The 17,315-nt window shown below is 37.8% G+C and overlaps 1 protein-coding gene across 1 annotated transcript; it reads right to left on the bottom strand.

Moving 5' to 3' along the window:
* Positions 1–315: 315 nt before the first annotated feature.
* On the bottom strand, positions 316–17,199 carry LOC124403663 (ATPase family AAA domain-containing protein 2-like). Its single transcript, XM_046877363.1, is given in 30 exon segments — positions 316–465; positions 1,436–1,564; positions 2,441–2,572; positions 3,083–3,512; positions 3,621–3,783; positions 4,707–4,829; positions 4,942–5,101; positions 5,216–5,412; positions 5,986–6,121; positions 6,275–6,460; positions 6,928–7,114; positions 7,911–8,031; positions 8,233–8,544; positions 9,183–9,273; positions 9,545–9,657; positions 9,660–9,703; positions 9,840–9,928; positions 10,684–10,858; positions 11,208–11,323; positions 11,425–11,533; positions 12,035–12,139; positions 12,376–12,399; positions 12,590–12,701; positions 13,287–13,475; positions 13,623–13,707; positions 13,790–13,871; positions 14,391–14,535; positions 14,761–14,810; positions 14,905–15,041; positions 16,730–17,199. Coding segments are annotated over 30 exon segments (4,143 nt in total). The 5' UTR covers positions 16,898–17,199; the 3' UTR covers positions 316–432.
* Positions 17,200–17,315: the final 116 nt, after the last annotated feature.

The following is a 17,315-nucleotide window of genomic DNA, read 5'->3' as shown; positions in this document are numbered from 1 at the left end:
GTCCAAAACGAGTCAAATCGGCTGCGGAAAAACTTCCGAGGTTCACCCACGTTTACCGACCAATGAGACGCAGATTGGGTCACGTGATTCTCCGCGTCTGAAAAGCAGCACACGGAATTTCCCCTCATCGCGCTAAACACTTTCCTTTCGTTTTTATTACCCGAGATAAACTCCGAAACCAATCACCCACAAAGTTTTCCCCCCCAAACAACTTCAATAAAACTACTCGATCATTACCAGGTGCAAACCAGACATCACTCACACACACACACACACACACGTGTGAATGTTAAAGAAAAGCAAAAGACGAAAAAATGCTGACAAAAATTTTTAATATATCAGGAAAATATAACAAATATACATGTCGGATTGTAATAATTGTAGTAAAATATAATTTAATACTATGCATGAATTAACTGTAATGTTCAGAAACTATGAAAACTCCTCCACTTCCTTTGCCATTTCCTGTAAAGAAAGAAAAAAAGAATTCACACGATTAAAATTTTACAACCAAGTAAATGCGCACAAGTGACAGCATTAGCAAGTAAGATATTTCTTTCATAAAAACTGTTTAGGGAATTATTAATGGTTGGCTGACATTTCAGAAACAATATGACCAACAAAATCTTTACACAATCTAGAGAAATCATTTACAAAGAAATCAGGCTGGATAGTGTTGCCATGCCAACACACACACGCGACAGTATTAATAGAGTAGGAGTTTTTGTTATATTATATTGATTACACAGTGAAATGTCACACTGCGGTTATACTAAATATAAACAAAGCCTGCACTTTTGCTGGATTTATGAAGCCTATTAAGTGCAGAGCTCCTACACCGATCAGGCATGATTATAAACATTATAACCAGTGAAGTGAAGAACACTGATTATCTCTTCATCATGGCACCTGTAAGTGGGTGTGATATATTTGTTAGGCAGTAAGTGAACATTTTGTCCTTAAAGTTGACGTGTTAGAAGCAGGAAAAGTGGGCGAGCGTAAGGATTTGAGCGAGTTTGAAAAGGGCCAAATTGTGATGCGTCTAGACATCTGGGTCAGAGCATCTCCAAAACTGCAGCTCTTGTGGACTGTTCCCAGTCTGCAGTGGTCTGAATCTATCAAAAGTTGTCCAAAGAAGGAACAGTGGTGAACCCGGTGACAGGGTCATGGTTAGATGGGGAGCGAAGGCTGGTCCGTGTGGTCCGATCCAACAGACGAGCTCGTGTAGTTCACATTGCTGAGAAGTTAATGATAATGCTCGACGGGTCACAACTGTTTTTGCAGCAAAAGGGGGACCAACACATGATTAGGCAGGAGTATAATAATGTGATGCCTGATCGGTGTCTATATATGGTGCAATGGTACATGGAGAAAAAAAGTAACTATTCTAGAGAAGAGTCAGAATCAGTCAGTTTTGCTGTACAACATGCTGTACCTGTACAAGTGCAGTCTTGTCGTGATTTTTCCTGTGTCTGTATATGCTCTGGCACAAACGAGCATAAAGCTTCTCCAGACGGTCCACCTCGTAACCCTCGGTTTTGACTACCACCTCCAGCAAAAGACCCTGAAAGCAAAAATCTGTCATTTTTAATTTCTTTTCTTTCTTTGCGCCATGTCGAATTCTATGGTTATGTTTGTGGCGAAAGCTTGGTTGTGTTATTCGATTAGATAGAAAATTTTAAATAAGATGTTTAAGATTACTTTTCTCTAAAAACTTTATTAGGTTTGGGTTTATTTGCTTAAAAACCTTTTCAAAATGTCAACAGAGTAAAACAAGTTTCTCCAAGTGCTATAAGTATTACAGTCCATCAAAACGCAGTCATTTTCAAACGTTCAATAAAGTAATGAGGTTTAATATCGCTATCAAACGCATGCTATTTCATTACAACAGTCCTTTGTGCTCTCTATATAGAAATATCTTGCAGTTAAATATTTCTGGATAATTACTTGGAATAAATGAGAATAAAGTTTCTTTTTTTTTAATAACTGGGTTGGATCATATTGAGGATCAGTTGTTACATTGTCTTTTGTAATACAGAGGAAGTACAATAATCGTGCAATTATTCTGTGAAAACAGAAAACGCTACTGAGGACGAGTTTGCAATTATTTTAATACAAAACGGGGAAAGGTTGGATGAGGATGGAATGGGCCGGTTTAAGCAAATACAATAATCTAATGTGATATTGTCTTGTTTTTTTTTTTAATTCAACAAATAATTCAGACTCTGTGTGTCCACTAAACAAAAACATATTTTGTTTTGAATGCTGTACAAGGTGTAAATAGTTGATTATGCAGTCAATCTGAAATGACCTTAAGACAGCATTAGTATTAGCATTATTCTTTATACAATAAACTCACTGTATATTATGCTGGAAATGCTTTAAATGATTAATAAACCCCTCCAGCACTTTTGTCTGCCCTTCAAATAAAAAGGTTCACCTTTAGCTTTTTGTGATCCACAATGAGTGGTTGGCTCCTCTGCTCCAGGATCTTCATGGCAGTGTTCACGTCAAGCACCTTCTGCTGCTGAGCTTGCAATTTTAAACCTCTGGTCATACGTCTCATGCCTTTCTCGAAAACAAGACAAAAAACAAACAATCAGTTTGGGAAACAGTACAAACCATTTCTGGCTAAAACATACACACTTTTCTCCTTCATTATGTGAATTAATGTTGCCTCTGATAAAGGTCTTCTCTATAGTAGCAGGGAAAAAGACTTTTATAGAGCACCAACCACAAACATTTTTCTGATGTGGCTGTTAAGATGCATGATTTTTTTTTTTTATTTAACCCTTTTGTGAAGGAGTCTCCAGGGTCAATCTGAGATTGATCAAAGCTATAAAATGTAACTTTTGAACAAGTCTTGCAGCAAGAATACAGCAATCTGTTTTCTCAACAACATGAGAAGCTGCATTTTTGTTAAGAGATGATACAATGAATGTGCGATACAGGAATAAAATAATTCAGTACCTTGTGAAATTGAAACAAAATTAACACAAGTCTGGAAACATTTACTCCACTTTATCACATCATTGACTTGGTGCCTATAGTTACAAGCTTGCAAAATAGGACGTCTCACCTTTCCTGGATCTTCCTCTGCACTAGGCTCCACCCTCTTATCACTTGAGTGTTCCATTGGTTGGATCTCACCATTGTTCCCACTCTCTCCATTACGATTACCAGGAGATGCCTTTCCATTCTGAATCCCATCCAGAGATGAAACAGTGCAATCTCCTGCACTGCTGACGTGTCTGTTGTGTCCATGTGTGGATTTCAGGGTTTCGTTCTTGTCCTCTTTCGATGTCGAACCATTCTCCTTGTTCTCCACATCCATCTGTTCGGACCCATCCACGTCCCGCTCTGCTGTTTGTCCCTCTTCATCATCCTCTTCGTCGTCATCTTCTTCATCTGACTTGACACCGCTAGAGTCCTTCATTTGTGCTTGTATGGACTTCTTTCGGCACACAAGCCCATTGCTCCAAAGCCTCTTGCGTCTCCTTTTTTCTGTGAAGCTATAAAGCAGGAAAAAAATTTCATCTTCACCATGTGTTGCAGAATTCTTTTACAGAAATTATACATGGATTCATAGAGAATGTAAGATCCTGCAAAACATGACCCACTGGGCTAAAAGCACATTACCTGGATGTTTTGGTTTAGCCACTGGTGTTGTAACAAGGGCCACATCTTTGGAAGGACCGTTCTCTGTGGGTTTTGGTTCTGCTGATGCCGGGACTTTTGGTAAAACATGGTAATATGATGGTGTAAACCTTGATGATGTACATCCTGAAAATAAAATTGTGTTTAGTGACAACTTGGTATAAAATCATTTAATTTTTAGTAAAAAAAGTCCCAAAATTTCAAATCCAACTTAAAAGGGAACCAAATGCATTCTTGAAGTCAAGCCGTTCTGATTCTACTGTCTTTGAGCTAGCTCAAGCTTTGATAGCTCATGACAACCAGACTGAAAGACACAAGGAGCCTAGTGGACTACTTGTAAGCTCACTGTGCAGACCTGTATGAGCAGCACAGCGACAAACCATAACAGCTAACTTTTAATGCTAAAACTCAGACAATGCACTGCTCGGCTCTGAAACTGGAAGACTGAGTCTGCAATTCGCAAACAGAACTGCAGGATAAAAATAAAACAAAACATCCATGGATGAAAATATGCAAACTTTCTGTTCTTCATTATATTAAGTACAGCAGGGTTCCTTCACATTTTTCATTAAAAAAAAATCTATACTTTTCCAGACTCTAAAGATTTTTAAAACCATATTGAACACCTGAAATAATTATTTTAAATTCCAACTAACATGCGTTATAATCTCTGATGTAGGTCAAAGTCAGAATCTCAGATTTTTTTCCATGTGTTTAGTTGCATGATTAAGGGTGCTGTACTGTCATGGCAACTGCTGCCTCACAACATAACAACCAATCACTGCAGCGCAGATCAAGTCCAGAACCGATCCGGCAGTGCTGAGAGTCTGCTCCTAACTCCACAAAAAATAAACACCTTTTGGCCATGTCCACACAAACATTTTTCTCAAAATTCGTTCTCCGTTTTGGCCTTTTGAGATGGCGAATTCTGTCACTGAAAACATAGCTTTTCGAAAATGCCCTCTGAAGTGGATAAATTTGAAGAACTTATGTTCAATTAAATCAAATCAAAGAAATGATCTGTAACTGTAATAAGAGGGGAAAAAAACCTCGTTTCAGGCGGGACTCCTTAATCTCAACACAGATCTTTTCAAAGTTTTCATCCAACTCGTCTTTGATAATAGCATGGACGGTGTCTTTGAGTGTGCAGGCACGATGTCTGATAAGGCGATCTGAAACGAAAAACAAACCAACACTTTAACACTCAATAATCTATTTCTTATTAAACTGTCTTTGCAACTCAAGTTTATTTTCTGCCATATTTTCTTTTAATTTCTACTCTACCTGATGGATCGGTGTCTGGATTGTACTCCAAAGCATTTTTCCAGACCAGGTCCACATCATGAAGGTAGTCTTTTACAGTGGCGTATTTGTGCAGGTCAATTTTGGTGAGGACTGTGGACAGGTCCATGGGCTGCTTAATGACTGTAGTATAATCGGGAACCTGGAGATTCCAAAGAGGATATAAATAAGGACAGAACAAGCTTTGTGGACTTGAACATCATCATCATAATAACATCGAACTAAAATCCTATTAAATGTTTCTTGAAACTCTGACCTCTTCTGTATCTACTGGCTTCGTGAAGGCTTTAAAGCGCTTGTCCTGAACAAGTCTGTTGGTGACATCACGCAGGAAGAGGCGAAGTTCCCTGAGTGTGTCCTCTTCCTGATCCTCTAATTTCTGCTGCTCTTGTTCAGACAGTTGGCGAGGGGTAGATGGCGGGGCCAATGGGAGAACTTCTAGGGCCTGGAGAACTGAGAGCAACAGATCATTTTCAATTAATGTGGAACTCACGCAAACAAGAAAAAGTCTCGTTTTGACAAAAATGATCATTCAATTGGCTGTCGGTGAACACGTCAAACTAGCGATTAAAGACTAAAGATTTTAGCCCAGGATTTTCAAAATTTGTCTCAGATGACCAAATCACAGCCAAAAATCACAGTGTGCATCTGGCTTTAGCAGGCACACTCAATCAGAATAATCAAACCCTTATTTGAGAAAAGAGCTTTTATAAGCATATGTGTACTTCCACTATGGGTCCAAAGACATGTAGAATCTTTTTCATAAAGCCTTGAAGCTATTCTGATGATTTGACATGTCTCAGAACCATGTTAGTTAGATGCTAAGACAGGTCAAGTCATCAGAATAGCTTCAAGGCTTTATGAAAAATGATATACATTAAGTTAGTCACAGACAGTTTTTTTTTTTTTTAATTGGGGGGTATAGAACAGTCCCTGATTAGACATGAGACATTATTCAGAAATGTTTTTTAAGTAGTTTATAAAATTATGTTTATACATTATTTTGTTGAACTTGAAAACACATACCTGCTTCTCTTTTGGACGGAGGAGCTTTGGCAACTTGGTTCAGAATGAGATCCTCAAAGAATTTGTGCCTCTCCTCTTTAGAGGGGAGGGGGACATTGAACACCTCCCCGTACTCAATGCGAAACAGATCCTGGACCTACAGTATCAAAAAACAAACAAAAAAGAAAACACAGTGAGAAGATATTTATTAGTATATTCAGAATTGTATCTACATTTACGTGCCAGTGTTACAGACCAGACACCCCAAGCACAACAAAAGCTCCAGGTATGGAGGATCATACATGCATACCTCTGTGTACAGGCTGTGATATGACAGGCTGCAGGTGGCGAGGAGGAGGATGGGCGAGAAAGATGGGATGTCTTGTAAAAGGCTGAGAAAGGTGGCCCTGAGTGCAGAGCTCACAGTGTCCCACCAGCGCTGGATGTGCGGTATGTACACGATGCTGGGAGCCGTTCTCTTTGCCTCACAGAACAGCTGGATTAGGACGAAACACAATAATGAAAATCAGAAACAACTCAGATATTTTTCTTCCAAGCCATACTCGACATGCTTACTAATGGCAACATCTGTTCAGCACCAGGTGGCTTTTGGGAAACTTGGACAAGAGCAGATGTTAATCGTGATCAGATGGCATCAATAACCTCACGTTAAATATTTCATACATGACACAAATCACAAGGAAAGCATTACTGCTGCATAGCACTAAAGCTCCATGTTAGGATAAGGAACCAGTTTTTATTTGCCTAACAAACGGTTAATAGATAAACTTATCCAAGGCAAATAAACAGAGAGTCAGATAGATAAATAGACAGACAGTTACACAAGCACCATGCAATATTACATCATATCAAATTATTGCTGTGAGATAGAAAAAAAAAAAAGAAATAATAAAAAAGAAAATTCAGAAGGACAGCTTTAGTGAACAGTTGAATATGGCGTACCTGTGCACATGCCTCCTCTGGGGTGGTAGTGCCAACCCCAAAAAGCACTGCCATGTCCAGAGTGTAGACAGTAAACTTCTCCAGAGTATGTAGCATTGCAGGGGCCAGGTGAGTGCTCTGCCCTGAGCCTGGACTCCCACAGAGCAGCAGCCGGGGCCTAAATGTGGTTGGCTCCATAACAGCACTCCTGCATTATACATATTTTTTTTTTTACAAGCATTAATTCTACTAACTAATCTAACAATCCACACACCAAAAAAAATTACATGCAAATTAACCAAGATTATACACATACAATGACCAGGCATAACATTATGACCACCTGGCTATTAACCTTTAACAACATTTAATATAAACCCTTAACCTTTTATCTGCTTCTAACATGTCAACTTTGAGGACAAAATTATCACTTGCTGCCTAATAAATCCCACCCACTAACAGCAGCCATGATTAAAAGATAATCAGTTATTCACTTCACCCCTCAATGTTATAATTAGGGCTACTCGATAATAAACTATAATGAAATTCATTGTCAAACGGATACGTAATCAATAAGTTGGCCTGCTGAAGTTACAGGTTAGCGTGACGGTAAGATAACACAGCCGCTTGCGAAAATGGCTGACGGTACAGGGTCAACCGGCAGCAGGAAAACGTGTGCATCCCGAGTCATCAAAAGCATGCGAGCATTTTATATTAAAAAAGAACAATGTAACCTGCAAGTTATGCAAAGCGGAGCTTGTGTGGTACAGAAGAAAAAGAAAACACACTGGTGTCAGGGATGAAGGCGAAACATCAGCACAGTAAGTAAAAACTGTATAATTCCCAATCATGTAAAAAATGGTACAGTTTAATGAAGTGCTATTGTGTAAGCTGTTTGTTTGGTAATTTCAAAACAATCGCACTGGATCTGTTCTGGGAACAAACACAAAAAGCGGCAAATAACTTCAGCAGTAAACGATAATGAACCATTGATTAACACTGACTTGGTTAAATGGAGAAAGGAGCCAGTTGGGCCTGTATTTGTCTGAGCAGGTTTGCTAATGCACATAGAGAAGGCCTCATCATCACTGTGCAGCAAGTCGTCAAAAACACCAGCCGCACCATCTACAGCACAAAGCACAAAGAGATTGTTTGCGATTTTGTGACATGTCCTTACTATTACAATGCAAAAATTAAACCAAAACCTGAAACAATATGAACAAACATTGATAAGCTGACATTATGATTTTTTTTTTTTTTTATCTTTCATATAGCTGTGCATAAAAAAATAAAGCAGTGGTGGCAGTCATCAGTTATTTAACATACTGTTGTCTTTCTTCTTGATGCCTTGCTCCACATGAGGGAAAACCTTTTGCAGGGCTTGCATGGCATCTCGGAGTGTGTTAGCAAGCAGAGGCTGAACGACGTATGTCAGGGCTTTGGCTGGGGACGCCACAGCCCTCTGGGAGGCAGGAACAATCTTCCCCATGGCGGACAGGAAATCACGGCCTTCTATGCTGATAGATGAGACGTCCAAAAAAAGTTTCTGTGAGGAGGAGTAGATCTGGGGGTAGCGCCGGCGCAGAGCACAGAGGGCCGCTTCCGCACACACTGCTTTAATGTCTGCACCACAGTAACCTGTGATGGGGAAAAAAAAAAAAAAAAAAACACGTTGCAGGAAATTTTAACAATTAATTTACTAATAATTTGATTATGGTTTGACTTTGTTCTTGTTTGGAAAGAGTTTTAATTTTTCTTTTTTTAAAGCAGCAGCTCTGAGCATGTTTAATACTATGTTATTCTAGACTCAAAATAAAATAACTAAATAAACAAGTGTGTGTGTGTGTGTGTGTGTGGGGGGGTAGTGTATGGTGAAATCTATCAAGTTTTCTTATAACTAATTATATTATATAGAATAATAGTAATAATCATTATTATATTAGTAATTAAGTCATTAATTGATTAGGACTATAAAAATAATACAAATATGACAATGGATTACTGCTTTAGTGAAAGAGAAATCCATTTCTATTTCTAATCAACTTTTCCCCATATCAATAGGAAAGAGATTTCCTAATTTAACCACCATTTGACTGCTTTTGAAACACTGCCAGTTACAACAAATGCTATATAATTCACAAACATCAGAATCAGAATAAAAGGGGTTTTCCCCAGACCCAGTGGTGTGTTATGGAAAGCAGCACATGCAGCATTTGGGATTTGGCATGTGCTGTACAGATGCCTTGTAATGTAAGGTAAAACTGAAGAAGACTTACCAACACATTTGTCAGCTAGTTCTTCAAGGAACGCATCAGATGGCTGCGGATCCCACTGACGCATGTGGATCTTTAAAATATCTTTACGGGCCTAAAAACAGGCAAAATATACTTTAAGCTTTAATGGGTAGATAACTGTAGTACTAAAGTTACTAAAGGTCATAATTACAAAGTGTTTTTAGTTAATTCGCCAGCAAATGTGAGCTCACATGGGAGCTATGGGAACTTTATGTAACATTTTTTCTTGTATAATAATAATAATAATAATAATAATATGAACATCTTTTTTAATCTTTATTGTCAGAGAATAGTACTAAAGATGCCCTGACATCATTTTAATCTTTACTTTTTTTTTGACGCACCTCTCGGTCAGGAAGGCTGAACAGAAACTCCCTGTCGAAGCGTCCGGGCCGCCTGAGCGCAGGATCGATAGAGTCCAGTCGATTAGTTGCTCCAATTACGACCACCTCACCCGACCGTCCAGTCCGTCCATTAAAGCCAGCAGAGTGGACACGATAGAGCTGTTGCCAAAAGGGTTGCACTAATTAACATGTATACATTCCCTAGAGTGCTTTAAAAATCAGGTGCTGAAAATTTATTTAGTGAGACAATCTTTATATATGCTAGCGCAACACTCAACAAAAACGCTGAACATACCTGTGGATCTGGTCTTGCCGACTAGACCGAACTGGTGCAATCCCATCAATTTCATCAAAAAATATAATAGACGGACGCATCTGATATGCCTGAGGTGCCAAAACAATAACTGGTGTTAATAATTGAGACTGGTAGATACGATTTTATTTATGTTTTATTCATTAAAAAGTATTAATTTCAAAACAATAAAAAGGTAGCAGATGTCAGAATACGGATATAAGGGCTGTAACGGAACACAAAATTCACGGTTTTGGTCCGTACCTCGGTTTTTAAGTCACGGTCGGTTCGGTTTACAGTTCGGAAATGCAAAACATAAAATTGCTTGTTTTTTTTTTTTATTATTATTAACGCAGTTTATTATTAACATTTGAGATCAACATTTGAACAGTTTACATTTTTCAAACAACTTTAAATACAATGCCTGCTTGATTAAATAATATAAAATTATATTTAATACAAATAAAATAGAATGAATCAAATTGATACAATATACTTATTATATTGATTAAATTTGATGTGCGGAATTGTCTGGATTTTCTCTTTTTAAGAGAAATTCTTGAAGCTGGACATAAAACGCTATAGAATCCATATCACTAGCTAAACAAACTTGCGGATTGCCACTTAATACGTTCCTGAGGGAGCCCTGTACCGAAAAGTGGGAGTCCAAAATACGTGTACCGTTACACCTCTAATGGATAGAAATAATATTGTGCAAGTATGTTTATTAAAAAATAAATAATAATAATAAAAAAAACCTGATAAATACAATAAAAACAACAGCCAAAGACAAATCTGGAACTAAAACCAATGTGGTCAACATAGTGATAATCAACTAGTCATGTACCTGGTCAAACAGAAGCCGGAGCTGTCTTTCTGATTCTCCCACCCATTTGCTGAGGCAATCGGCTCCTTTCCTCATAAAGAAGGCCACTTTCTTCTCCCCCTTACTGCACTCATTGGCCAGGGCTCTTGCTACCAGGGTCTTCCCAGTCCCAGGAGGACCATAGAACAGACAGCCTCTGAATGAACAAATTATATTTATAAAGATCATTTACCAATCAAACATTTAGGAAACAAGAAACACTATTTTGAATTTTGAAAAAGGTGTGATGTACAGAATGGTCCATTTCATGACATGTTCACTAGCTGGATAGTAATGTGCAGAAATTATAATTAAAAATGTTACACCCCCATTATAAATTAGTAGGCATAAGAAAAATGCCTCAAACTTGAATTCCATGTTCACACAAGCTCCACTTGCACCAAGTCAGATTAATGATCCTTATGTCCCGTGAAAGTGTTTTAATGATCTGTCTTGACACAATAGATTACCGCATATTTAATTTTTTATAATGTAAAATGGATTACCTTGGAGGCTGAATCTTAAACCGCTCAAAGACCTCAGGGTAGAGCAAAGGAAAGACCACCATCTCTTTTAGAGCAGAGATGTGTCTGCCCAAACCTCCAATGCTGTCAAAGTGCACCTAGACCCAGGGAAAAGCAACAATTAGCCAAAAAGATCAGGTTTGTTTTAAATGACAATATACATTACCAAATACACAAAGAAAAAAAAAAAACCACAAACCGTTTGGTCAATCTGCATTGGATCAACATCTGCAAGGCTTGCTCCGATCTTAATTCTGTCCTTGTGAATTCCCAAGAGATCCTCTTTTCTGAGGTTCATTGGAAGGCATCTACAAGACAAAATCACATCTTTAAACTCTTCACTATATACCATTTATATATTCAAAGACAATTTTTCATTACAAACACCCCAGAGAGAACCAAATTATTGATTGATTGTCAATAATTAAATTACTGATTATGAAGATTTTCCCTCAATTATTCAATGCATAAATGAAAGTTCAAGATAATTACAATCTCTCTGTTTGTGGGCAAAATAAATGTGTTCTTTAGTACTGGTAATACAATTTTTCTTCTGGTTGTGTGACTACCCAATAAGAAAATTTTATGCAGTAAAAGTCATGCTATAATAGAAAGTAATTTTAGAGGATTGTTAAGAAAAACGTGCTGCAAATTTAGGTTTTTAATCACCCATGTTGATTCCTATCTTGTTGATTCCTTTCTTACAACATGTTGTAGTATATTTCCTACTGCATCCAAACACGATCATCTCTTAAAGCGTTCAAAAATAAATTCGGTTTTCATTACTGAGCGATTTTTATTTATTTTACCTGTTTGTAGACCTGTTCCGACTTTTACTCCTCCGCCTCTCAAATTTCTCATCATCTGATGAAGATGAGGAGGTTGAGTCACTGCTGTGGATGGCATGTCTCCGCCTGGAGTAAAAAAAAAAACAAACAATGCTATTCAAGATTTGATGACGAAACAAATACTAAATATCAGTGATGAGTGAAGTTTCACAACCAAAAAATAATGACCCAAGACCACCAAATGTGACAAATACACACACTCAGATCTGCTCAATCCATCTCATAAATCAAAGTGCTTGGACAGAACTGGCTGCATTATTGGTTTTCACAATGATGATGTGCCTTATGAAGCTTTATCTTACCCATCAGGTCCAACTCCCCCAAAACTGCAGTCAAAGGAGCAGACAAAAACAGGCTTAGGTGGAAAAAGTGGAACTAAATAATCACACTAAGGTTCATTATTAGGAGTGGCCGGTTCTGACCCATAGCCCATGGCGTCATACAAGCGTTAGATCATGCCTAAGCTAGAAAACATGAACGGAGAAAAAAGTAAATAAATAATATAACAATGGTGACCTGTTACTTCTGCGTCTACTGTATGGACTGCATGGCCCTGAAGAGCTGAACGCATATCTCCGCCTGGTTGGGGTCGAGTGCCGGCGGAAAAATATACTCTGCTTCCGTGGCTCTGTTAATAAAAAAAAAAAAAAGGAAAGAAGAGACAGTGAGCTCAAGAGCCTCCAAATAATTCCGTCAAATAAAAATAAATAATATAGATAAACATCACAATTAGCTCTGTCTTTAAAGAGCCAAACGGCCTTAGGTCAGCAGTTCAGGTTCTTCCTGGATGTGGTGTAATGGCATTGGGAAGATTTCTCCCAACACCTTAACCTAAGAATTATAAGTATACATGGGCATTTCTTTACTGCCAGATCATATAATGGCTTCCTACAGAAGAACAATGCTTTAAAATATATAAAAATCACTTCCATGAACATGAAAAACCAACCAAGCAACCACATTGTGCTAAAGTGGTATCTCGGTGGTTATGGCTCTGGGTTTTTGATCGGAAGGTCAGGGGTTCAAAAAATAAATAATAATTAAAAAATAAATAAATAAAAAAAAACCACCTTGTGTATGATGCACATGAGAACAATTGACAAATCGGCAGTGTTCAAGATCCTATCACCATGACAATAAACATCAGAATTTCAAAAGAACATTCCATGCAACAAAGAGCTGGATTTATCGTGCAGTGACTCATAATACTGACCCTCTAGTGGAGCTTGGTAACGTACAACAGCTTTTCTCTGTCTGAATTCATAGCGTTTCTGATTGTCTTCTTCCTCTTCATCATCATCATCATCTTCGTCATCCTCCTCCTCCTCCTCCCCTTCATCATTGTCCTCTTCTTCTCCTGTGCCTTCTCCATCTGCATTTTCATCCTCATGATCAGTGTATTCTACAAGTGTTTACAGCACATGGATCATTTGTTAAAGATTTAATTTAAAAAAAAAAAAAGTTTTAACTAAAACTGGTTCAAAAGTAAAACTCAATCCTCTTCTGGCACAAAACAGGTTCATCCCTAATAATAATAAATTATTATTACCAACATGGCCGTTTTCTTGCTCATCTGCACTCCCAGTGGACCTTGTGGTTCTCTTTCTCTTGGAGCCAGAGTATATTCGAAGTTCCTACATGACAGGGAGAATACAAAATCCAGTCATGAGCCATGCCTGGACAGAATGGAGCAAAAAAGTATCTAAGAATGCTCACCTCCTTTTTAGTGTCTCTGCTCCCCAGCCTTCGGCGCATTTTCTGCATGTCATCCATTTTCTGGAGAACAGCTTCTGCAGTGCTGAAGGGATAGACATCTTTAACAACAAATATTCAACAAGCCATAATCTTTAATCAAAGTGTATGGTTTTTTTTTTGCTATGATCTGCTTTTGATTTTAATTCCCTTAAAAGCATATTCTAATGGGGTATTTTTCCTTTATTACCACAGCAATTGTATGTACTAATGAATTTTACGTCAATTTATATAAATAAGTATAAAGTATGCAAAAATTAATAAATTAATTTAATTAAAAAAAAACTGTCCTATGCTGAACTACATTTAAGCGGATAGTTCTCAGTTCAAATTCCTGTCTCATTTGTTACTATAGTATAGTTATAATTTTGGAACAAGTACCATAAAGTATAAACCTTGATTCACCCTTAGGCCAGTCAAAGCAGCTGTTTAAAAAAAAAATCTTGATATTGACCAATCAGATCAGAGAATTCCACAGCACTGTGGTATAAAGCTATTATTGTAGGAAGCTACTTCTTAGAAAACTTGACAGTATTTCTTTGTTTATTTGATAAAAACAACATACTTGGTAATGAGTCGGTCATAGAGGACAGATTGATCCCTGGCGTTAAACTTGTATCTTGTGATTCTGGAGCTGCGTCTAACAGTGGAGTCCACTTTTCTCTCTCGTAACCGCGCATGGAGATTTTTTGACCCGTCAACCGCATCGACTGCAAACAGAGAAAAAAATGATAAGCATGTTATTTTCAGACACTGTATTTAACTCACACATTGCTCAAAACAATCTCAAAATAAGAACTTTTTAGACAAACATTAGAAATGAGAACTGAGCCCCACCATAACGAATTAGCACAAGCTAATAGACAGTATTCGTGTTAAAAATAAAGTCAATGATCCTTCATATGCATGTAATCAGAAGAAATCCTGCTGATTACCGTTATTCTCGTCACCAGACTTCTCATCCTTTTGCAATCTTGGGGATTTCCTATTAAAAACATTAACATATGAAGCATCATTTCAAAAGCATTCATTATATAATTCTGTAAGAAATGACACTCAGATTTGGAGAAATAATATACCTTAAGTGCCTCATGCTTTTCTCATCTTTTTGAGTAGTGTTGTTCGGTTTGTTATTCACATCAGCAAAAGAAACAGCATGTTTGTCTGTTTTGGCTCGGGTCCTCATGCCGCTTTTTTCTTTATCACACAAATAGCCCTAAAAATGTACATACATCAATGTATAACAAATATAATGTGCATTTTTACTTCTGCTATGTCAGAGTTCCTCCAGTTAACAAACAACAAAGAACGCACTCCTTCGTTGGATGTCCTCACTTTAACATGGGCGTCATTTCGAAGTGTCTCGCCCTTGGAAATGTAAAAACCTATTGTCTTGCCAAAAATATATGCATGTACTGTACAAATGTTTTATTCAGTTTGTTTAAAAATTTATAAACATATATTATATATATATATATATATATATATATATATATATATATATATATATATATATATATATATATACACACACACACACACACACACACACACACACACACACACACACACACAACAATTCCCAAAATACAAAGTGAGCGAACAGAAGATAAACATAAATCAAATCAATATTTGTTGTGATCACCTCTTTGCTTTTAATTTGTACTTTTGCACACTTGCAAAAATTCAGGGATTTTCCAAAATCATTGTGTGTGTGTGTGTGATTAAAAATTATTTTGTGATGGAGTTTATTTAAAGGATGTCATGACTAAATGTGTGGTGTGTTGAAGGTTTTAATTTAGCCTCTTCTATATCAATTTATATTTTTAATTACATTTGTCAAAAAGAAATGCGTGCTGCATTAACTGTGTGTGAATACAATCAGTGCTGTTAAAATGAATTTGCGTTAACGCACATCAATTGAGAAAGCCCTAATAAACACTATAATGTCAAAAGTTTGTGGACACCTGGTTTTAAATATGGTATGTGCTTTTTGAGAATCATATCCTACATTTAGACCCAATTTGCTTTTATAATTCTGTTTACTCTGATGAGATGATATTCCACTAGATTTTAGAGTGTGCTTGTGGACATTCGGTTCATAAGCCACAAGGGTGTTAGTAAAGTCAGGTACTGATGTAGGTGAGGTCAGGAGACCTGAGGTTTCAGTTCCAGTTCATCCCAAAGGTGTTCAGTAGGGATGAGATCAAAGCTCTATAGCAGGCCACTCAAGATCTTCCTCTCCAAACCATATAAAACAGATCTTCATGGAGCTCGTTTTCTGCACGGGGGGATTGCCATGCTGGAACAGGTTTGGGTTTCCAAGTTGAAGTGAACGCAAAATTTGGATACAGCATCCAAAGATGTCTGTTCCAGCTTTGTGGTAACAGTTGGAGAAAAACCACATATGGCAGGAAAGGTTAGGTGTCCCAATACTTTTGTCCATATAGTGTTATTTGAATTCAAACTTCTTGTGTTTTCCTCTATCGAGAACCGCGATATCTAGTATCGAAGTAATACTCTTTGCTATCGTACCAGCTATAGAAACAGTTACTCATACACATGCGCGTGTTTACGTTTAATTCACTGTTAGATCATTAATTCCACTGGCAATTTGCTGTTTATTTCAATTTAAATCGCTTGGAATCCTGAAACAATCAAATTAACTGGTTTTCTGGAAAAAAAGACTAATAACCTGATCAACAATTGCTGTAATTCTGTACACAAACCCTGACTAGCAAGAGAAGTTGACAAATGAACTCACAGGCTAATTCATTAGCCGCTACCGCCTCACTAGCGGGCTAAGTTAGCTAGCGACTGGTTACATTTCTGAGTGTCGAAAAAATTAAAGTATAAAGTTAAAGAAAAGCCCCTTAAGCACAAATGTCCGAGTGAAGAACTCACGTTACTGGGGCTGTTCTCGGTGCTGCTGTAGCTGTCATCCAGGCCCTCCTGCGGGCGCGCGGACTTTTTCTGGCCGCGCCGCAGCGACAGAAACTCGGAGCTCAAGTCCATGTCAGAATCCTGCTTCGACGCCTCCGGACCTGAACTACTCCTGCGTAGCATCACCATCTTATCGTGTTAGCTCGTTCACACACAAACAGCGAGAACCATATCAATATTAGCGACTCAGAAAATGTCTGTAAATAACAACCCGCGTTCCTTCTTGATTTCTGGCGCCATAAACGTCACACGGCGCCTGATGGCAACCTGAACGTGATATGTGCTCTCGCGAGAAAATCTAGATTCGATTAAAAACTCATGGCGAACTCCTTTATGCACCATATCATCGTATGATAACACGTTCAGATTGTAGAAGACACCCGAATACTCGTCTAAAATCAGTTCAAATGTTTGTTCACGCAGATTTTGTACGCGTTATAAAGCACCAAAATGATTTTGTACAGACCGCGTAGGGATCTTAATCAAAAGTAGTGCCGGTTGTATTTTTGGCGCGCCACAATTCGAGCCGCGCTGAGTTTTCCGATTG

This window comes from Silurus meridionalis, chromosome 21 (assembly GCF_014805685.1).
Source record: "Silurus meridionalis isolate SWU-2019-XX chromosome 21, ASM1480568v1, whole genome shotgun sequence".
Lineage (NCBI taxonomy): Eukaryota > Metazoa > Chordata > Actinopteri > Siluriformes > Siluridae > Silurus > Silurus meridionalis.
The sequence above is the reverse complement of the archived record's forward strand: the minus strand, read 5'-3'. Positions and strand labels throughout refer to the sequence as shown.